This window comes from Oncorhynchus clarkii, chromosome 12 (genome assembly GCF_045791955.1).
Source record: "Oncorhynchus clarkii lewisi isolate Uvic-CL-2024 chromosome 12, UVic_Ocla_1.0, whole genome shotgun sequence".
NCBI lineage: Eukaryota > Metazoa > Chordata > Actinopteri > Salmoniformes > Salmonidae > Oncorhynchus > Oncorhynchus clarkii.
In genome coordinates, this window is record NC_092158.1 from 40,270,926 (window position 1) to 40,278,624 (window position 7,699).

General features: G+C 43.8%; 1 protein-coding gene across 1 annotated transcript; it reads left to right on the forward strand.

Moving 5' to 3' along the window:
• The first annotated feature begins 905 nt into the window (after positions 1–905).
• On the forward strand, positions 906–1,792 carry LOC139422034 (tectonic-like complex member MKS1). The gene is made up of 4 exons (XM_071173174.1): positions 906–973; positions 1,110–1,236; positions 1,365–1,517; positions 1,599–1,792. Exons 1-3 carry the CDS (start codon positions 933–935, stop codon positions 1,488–1,490), a joined length of 294 nt encoding a protein of 97 aa, XP_071029275.1. The 5' UTR covers positions 906–932; the 3' UTR covers positions 1,491–1,517; positions 1,599–1,792.
• Positions 1,793–7,699: the final 5,907 nt, after the last annotated feature.

Sequence of the window (7,699 nt, forward strand, 5' to 3'; positions counted from 1 at the left end):
CTCAACAGGAGAGGGAAGGCATTGAGCTGGACACCCTCAACTCAGGCTCAATCAGGTGTTAACACTGTTTTGAAACAGCAAGATGATGTTAGATGTTTTGAAACAGAAAGATGTCAGATGCTTCTTAGTTGAGTAGATGTCATTTTCGTGGTGACTAGATATGGACCACAACATCTTGGTTTTGTTTTCAGCCAGAAATGATGATAAGGAGTTAGTGGTAGGCTGGCAGGAGAAGCTGTTCAGTCAGTGTCCTTATAACAAATAAGCATTTACTGTTTAGGATAGTTTGATGTTGCATAGTAAGGTGTGTGTGTGCACAATATGAAGTGGTTTTGTTCCAGAGTGAGTTAGTATGCCAGACTCCGCTGGAGAGACAATACCACACAGAGATCATGGCTCAGGAGCGGACCAGGGGCAGATGGAACTGCAGGATTTTCACCTACACCGATTCTGACTGCTACACCAATTGGGAAGGGGCGGTTTTCAACAGAATCTCCATTTCTGTAACGGTTCTGTAACCAAAGACTCTGGGAGACGGGAAGCAAGTATAGGGGGAGGATTTATTAATAAATAGACATGAAACTAAAGACGAACAGTCTGGACAAGAGAAACAAAACAACATCGATGCAGACATGGGAATGAAACTGAGGAAGTGACAGATATAGGGGAGGTAATCAATGACGTGATGGAGTCCAGGTGAGTCCGATGAAGCGCTGGTGCGTGTAAAAATGGTAACAGGTGTGCGTAATGATGAGCAGCCTGGCGACCTCTGGAGCAGACGTGACAATTTCATTATTCAAAACAAAGCATTTACCTATTTTCTGTCCAAAAGAAACGTTAGTGTTTTAAAGCTGTTTTTGATATACTCACTACAGCATTCCCAGAGTATGGTGACGCAGGTCAAGTCCAATCCTACCTTACTGGCACATAGGATGGCCAATGTCAGACACAGACGACAGGACAGACGCCCAGTGTAGGTCCCTGTTACTCACCAAAGTGAATTGTTATTAAAGTGAATGTAATTGAAGCAGCATTGATATACCGGTATGTTCACATTACACCATACCCTTGTATGCAAAATGTGTTTGTGGTATTCTGTTGGTCTGCAGTGACCGCACCATCCCCAAGTCCAGGCTGTTTACCTGGGACCCCTCGGAGGACTTTGAAGACCAGCCACATGGTCAACACACCTGTACAGACCATGCACATCATGGGGAACCTGGGACCAGCGGGCAAGTGAGTAGCACAAGGGGAAAAACCACTATGTAGCCTATACACTTATTACACTGCTTTGTATGTAATAACTTTGAAGTAGATTCCAATTCAGGCATTGAAAAGTGGCATTTTATTATTGTATTTCTCAGACTTGGCCAAAAGGAGAAGGAATGCTTGTCTGCACGATAAGAGCAGATGGAAATGGAGTGGTTACCATCAAATCAGACTTCAACAAAGGCAAGGAGCCCAACAGGCCAGTGACCCGCACCCGCTGAAGTCAAAATGTTTTACCCCTAGCTCAAGTAAGGGTCACTTACTTGGTAGCAGAATTCATACATCCTCAGCCATTTACTGTGTTATGATGCTGTGTGTTTGCACCCAAGGTTGAGACGGAGGGGGAGAAGAGGGAGGTGTGGCGTCAGACCAGAGGAGACGGAACAGCAACAGTGCATATATAGACGTGAGTGACTGAGTGTGTAGTGTTATTCACTGTTGGTGCACTGTAATAATACTTGTATTATAGTTCATCCCAAAATCAAAACTTGGAAGATGTTTTTGTATCCCAAAGTGGCCTCATGTCAGATTTGTCCTTATGCATGTACATACAGTACACTGATGAAATATTATTATAGCCTTTCAGGCAGGTTAGAGTATTTCCTATGATGATGACCTCTCCTCTCTTTTCCTCATTTCAGCGTTATGTACGTCATAAAGACTACCTCAACAGCTTGGTTGGCCAGGACTGAAATGGTATGCATCTAGTTTGTGACAGATCTTTAACACAAGTTGTTTCGTCAGCAAAGGTCATCTCAAATCCAATTTTATTTGTCACATGCGCCGAATTCAACCTTACAGTGAAATGCTTATTTACAAGCCCTTAACCAACAATGCAGTTTAAGAAAAATAAGTGTTAAGTAAAACATAGATCATTTAAATACAAGTAACAAATAATTAGAGAGCAGCAGTAAAATAACAATTGCGAGGCTATATACAGGGTGTACCGGTACAGAGTCAATGTGCGGGGGCACCAGTTAGTCAAGGTAATATGTACATGTAGGTAGAGGTAAAGTGACTATGCAGAGAGTAGCAGCAGCTTAAAACAGTGGGGGGGTGCAAAGGTTTGGCACATACTTTGCGTAGTATGTCAGCAGTCCTAAGAATGATCTCAGCTGACTCACGTTCTGTGGGGATGGAGCTTCCGTTCAGATAACTGTTTCAATACAGCCACAAACTGTGAGATTGATGCCCCTCCTCTTGATTTCTCTTATGAAACCGGAATCTCTCTGCGATTATCAGTGGTTTGGGAGAATAATGTCCTTTTAAGGTAGCCACAATTTCATCATATGATTTATCACCAGGTTTTTCAGGCGTTACTAGGCTGCGCAGTAGATTGAATGTTTTTCCTCCCATAACAGTCAAAAATGTTGGCACAACGACTTCTGCTTTAATTCCATTTGCCAACACAAAGTACTCAAAACGTTCTGTGTAAGAACTCCATTGTTCCACAGATTCATCAAATGTTCCTATATTTCCAATCAATGCAGACATTTTCAGTTTATTTTTCTCTCTCACACTTTTCAGACGATCCTTTACTCCCAGACCCTTTTTTTTCCTTTCTTTTAACTCACGCTAACTTCACTTTCTCCCGCAGCGAAACTCTTCCTATCCCTCGAGGCTCTCGTTGCTGTGACATCAAAGGCTAGCTAGCATCACTCAACTGGCTAGCTCCACGTTTTGTTTGCGCCTTTCTACAGCCCCAAAAAATTACGAACTTACCTCAGACTTTCTGCAGAAAATGATGAGCACAAACGTGAGAACGTTTCTTCCTCGTCGCCAGTTTTGTTGTATAGCACACTGTATTACTTATACAACTAATGTAAGGACAGGACATGAGACAGGAGTAGAAATTAACGTGGGCATTGTTTAATGCATTTCACAGGGAGAACATTCCGAGCATTTCAACGTAGGTAAGCAAGGGGCGTTTACAGGTGCCCTAATGGGACAACACTAGAATATCAATACACAACACTTCCGGGTTAGAGTCCCGCTCCTTGAAAGAGGCAGTTCTACCCTTTAGCTCAGTGCAGATGTTGCCTGTAATTCATGGCTTCTGGTTGGGGTATGTACGTACAGTCATTGTGGGGATGACGTCATCGATGTACTTATCGGTGACTAATGTGGTGCCATCGGAAGAATCCCAGGAACAAATTCCAGTCTGTGCAATCAAAACAGTCCTGTAGTTTAGCATCTGCTTCATCTGAGCACTTTTTTATTGACCGAGTCACCAATGCTTCCTGCTTTAATTTTAGATTGTAAGCAGGAATCAGGAGGTTAAAATTATGGTCAGATTTGCCAAATGGAGGGCGAGGGAGAGCTTTGTACGCATCTCTGTGTGTGGAGTAAAGTTGTTCTAAAGTTTTTCCCCCCTCTGGATGGACATTTACAGTGACTTGCGAAAGTATTCGGCCCCCTTGAACTTTGCAACCTTTTGCCACATTTCAGGCTTCAAACATAAAGATATAAAACTGTATTTTTTTGTGAAGAATCAACAACAAGTGGGACACAATCATGAAGTGGAACGACATTTATTGGATATTTCAAACTTTTTTAACAAATCAAAAACTGAAAAATTGGGCGTGCAAAATTATTCAGCCCCTTTACTTTCAGTGCAGCAAACTCTCTCCAGAAGTTCAGTGAGGATCTCTGAATGATCCAATGTTGACCTAAATGACTAATGATGATAAATACAATCCACCTGTGTGTAATCAAGTCTCCGTATAAATGCACCTGCACTGTGATAGTCTCAGAGGTCCGTTAAAAGCGCAGAGAGCATCATGAAGAACAAGGAACACACCAGGCAGGTCCGAGATACTGTTGTGAAGAAGTTTAAAGCCGGATTTGGATACAAAAAGATTTCCCAAGCTTTAAACATCCCAAGGAGCACTGTGCAAGCGATACTATTGAAATGGAAGGAGTATCAGACCACTGCAAATCTACCAAGACCTGGCCGTCCCTCTAAACTTTCAGCTCATACAAGGAGAAGACTGATCAGAGATGCAGCCAAGAGGCCCATGATCACTCTGGATGAACTGCAGAGATCTACAGCTGAGGTGGGAGACTCTGTCCATAGGACAACAATCAGTCGTATATTGCACAAATCTGGCCTTTATGGAAGAGTGGCAAGAAGAAAGCCATTTCTTAAAGATATCCATAAAAAGTGTTGTTTAAAGTTTGCCACAAGACACCTGGAAGACACACCAAACATGTGGAAGAAGGTGCTCTGGTCAGATGAAACCAAAATTGAACTTTTTGGCAACAATGCAAAACGTTATGTTTGGCGTAAAAGCAACACACCATCCCCACTGTCAAACATGGTGGTGGCAGCATCATGGTTTGGGCCTGCTTTTCTTCAGCAGGGACAGGGGAGATGGTTAAAATTGATGGGAAGATGGATGGAGCCAAATACAGGACCATTCTGGAAGAAAACCTGATGGAGTCTGCAAAAGACCTGAGACTGGGACGGAGATTTGTCTTCCAACAAGACAATGATCCAAAACATAAAGCAAAATCTACAATGGAATGGTTCAAAGATAAACATTTCCAGGTGTTAGAATGGCCAAGTCAAAGTCCAGACCTGAATCCAATCGAGAATCTGTGGAAAGAACTGAAAACTGCTGTTCACAAATGCTCTCCATCCAACCTCACTGAGCTCGAGCTGTTTTGCAAGGAGGAATGGGAAAACATTTCAGTCTCTCGATGTGCAAAACTGATAGAGACATACCCCAAGCGACTTACAGCTGTAATCGCAGCAAAAGGTGGCGCTACAAAGTATTAACCTAAGGGGGCTGAATAACAACAATTTTTATACACAGTAAACATACCGGTCTTTCCTCGTCTCCCACCGTAGTCACAGTGAAGCCAAGCGCTACATACGCTTCGTCTTAGCTTTCGGGAGACTTACGTTTGTCTCATTATCTCCGTCTCTCTCCGCCTTTCTTTTCATCCCTGTTAAATATTTTTGTTATCTGCACTTCATATCTCCTGCTCTGTACTGTGTGCTCTTGTTCGGTGCAAAAAAAACCCTACTCCCTGCGGCAAAAAAAAGCATGTTCCCCGGGATCACACGCGCCCCCCCCCTGGCATCGCTCCGAGCCCCCCCAGGTCACAAGCTGGCACAGGCATAAAGTAATATATGATTTTAAACCTAACCTTAACCCTAACCACACTGCTAATCCTTACCTTAAATTAAGTCCATAAAACACAATTATTTTCCACAAATATTTACAATATAGCCAATTTTGGCTTTGCATCTGCCATATCTTGAGAAATTTCTGCCTCCAGGGCAATATTCATGTCAAACGTCAAGCTGCGACTGGGAGAGGGAATGTAAAATCGATAACGAAATAGTTTTGACAATTAACATACGTTTTATTATGAAAAGTACAATATATCCATGTACACATCAGATAGATGCTCTTTCTCTGCTACCTCATTCTATTTCTCTAATTCTCTGGTCTAGTATTCCCTGGTTATGTTTCAATTCTCCCTCCTCTATTTCCTCACATCTTCCTCAGACTTCTTTTCCTCTTTCTTTTCCTCCTCCTTACTTTCTCCAACATTTTCCATCTGTTGTATCTTACTGGCCTTCTCTTGCTTCACTACTTTTTTGGCTTTTCCCTTTGTCTTTTTGACCTTCCCTTCCTGAATTCTTTGGACAAGGAGATTAAGTAATGTAAGTTCATGGGTTCTCTTCTCTTGATCTGCAAAATCTAGAGCTATGCGATACTGTAGAAGGACATGTGGCCAATATACCCTTCTTGTATTTCCTCCCACCTGTGGGGCCACTACTGCCATTTCCTGGAGCCGCTTCCTGACGGTCTGGCTCAGGTTGGTGATTGGGGCCAGGTGAGGCATGTGGCGGTATTGGAAGTTCTCTGTAGCGGACGGAGTGATAATGACAGAGCTGAGAGGAGTCCGAGGCCTTGGGACATTCTCTGGGGAGGGAGGGGCCACAGCAGAGGGCAGGGCCTGTAGGGCTTCAGCCAGGGTCCAGGGTGCTGAGGTCACAAGAGCAGAGAGGCTAGTCTTGCCAGACACAGGACCAGAGACCTTCCCTGGGCTTTGTAGGACCAGAAAGTAAAGGAAAATATCAGGAAAAGGCTATGTTAAAAACAATCTGTAGATATACTTTATAACTACTCTATACACATTGCAAATACATGACTACACTCAATAAGTTGGAGTAACTTACAAAGCTCTGGACATTGTTCTTTTTTTATGACTTGAGGAGCCTGTTCTCGACTATACTGGTCTGCATTTCTGCCATGCTGTCTATAATTTCAGCCATCTCTCCAGTGCATTTCTTGAATGCCGCTTTCAACCTCCAAGTCATTCAGCCAACTGTCCAGGTCTACTGCCTTAAGATCACCTTCACTGCAGTTTCTCTTCATCACTTGGATCAGTGCCCTCACCTGCTCGCCCATCCTCTTGACCTCCCTAGCCACGTCTTCATCCCTCAGTCTCTCCTTCCTCCTCCCCATTCACTTCGCAATCCATCCTCTACAGCATCCCTCATTCTTCTTCTGCCTCTTGGTTGATGTGCTGACCGTCATTGTGTGTCTTCAGACCTTCCTCCAGGTTGAGTTATATTGAGGTCAGGTTCTCTTTGATCCTCCTCAGACTCTCCTCGTTGGTGTTGGTCCACTGTGTCTTCTTGTCCAGCTGCTGCCTGCAGGGCCGGACGGTGGGGACCACCTCCATCTGGTGTGACACCTTCTTCAGGGCACTCACAGAGGCAGGGAGGAGGATGTTGGGCTTGGCCACAATAATCTCAACAGATATAGGGTCAAACCACTGAGATGTGACACGCACACACAAATTTAAGATGCCTACCAGTCGATGGTCCTTCAGTGGTCCTTGTGGTTCCTTTGGAGGCTCTGGACTGTCCTCAGTAGAGACGTCATTGCCATCATCAAGCTGTGTGTTAGAGAGCTAGCTGGTCATAGTCCATTCTCCACATTCAGTGAAAGAGTTACTCAAAAATGTGTGTGTGCGTGTGTAAGTGGGGAAGAGGAGATAGACAGGTCATCATCCTCGTCCATTTCCCTAATTTCAAACTTGTCACTTTTCCATCCTCAACTTTCAGCGGTGGTGTCCTCTTTTCATGATCCTCATCATTACACTGTGTATCAGAGTCAACATGTCAGAGACCATCCTCCTCACAGTGATGTCACTCAACAGACATGTACGGTAGGGTATAACTCTTCTACCTCCGATTCACAGTCAGTGAGGGAGTAGATGGAAAAGTCATCAGAAATGGAGGATGAGATCACGTCATGATATTTTCTCTCTATCAGCCGAGTCACCCTTCCAGACTGAGGAGACAGAGAAAGGCATGTACTCATGGCAGCCATAGAATACACTGGCATTGACCCTCAAGGAAATGTAGAATATGTAGGCAATTCAACATGGTTGTACAAGTAGT

Excerpts from the sequence above, each read along its gene's own strand:
- LOC139422034 (XM_071173174.1), top strand. The coding sequence starts at position 933 with ATGGCCAATGTCAGACACAGACGACAGGACAGACGCCCAGT. Across the intron at positions 974-1,109 it reads CGACAGGACAGACGCCCAGT|TGACCGCACCATCCCCAAGT; the intron begins GTAGGTCCCTGT and ends GTTGGTCTGCAG. Across the intron at positions 1,237-1,364 it reads AACCTGGGACCAGCGGGCAA|ACTTGGCCAAAAGGAGAAGG; the intron begins GTGAGTAGCACA and ends TGTATTTCTCAG.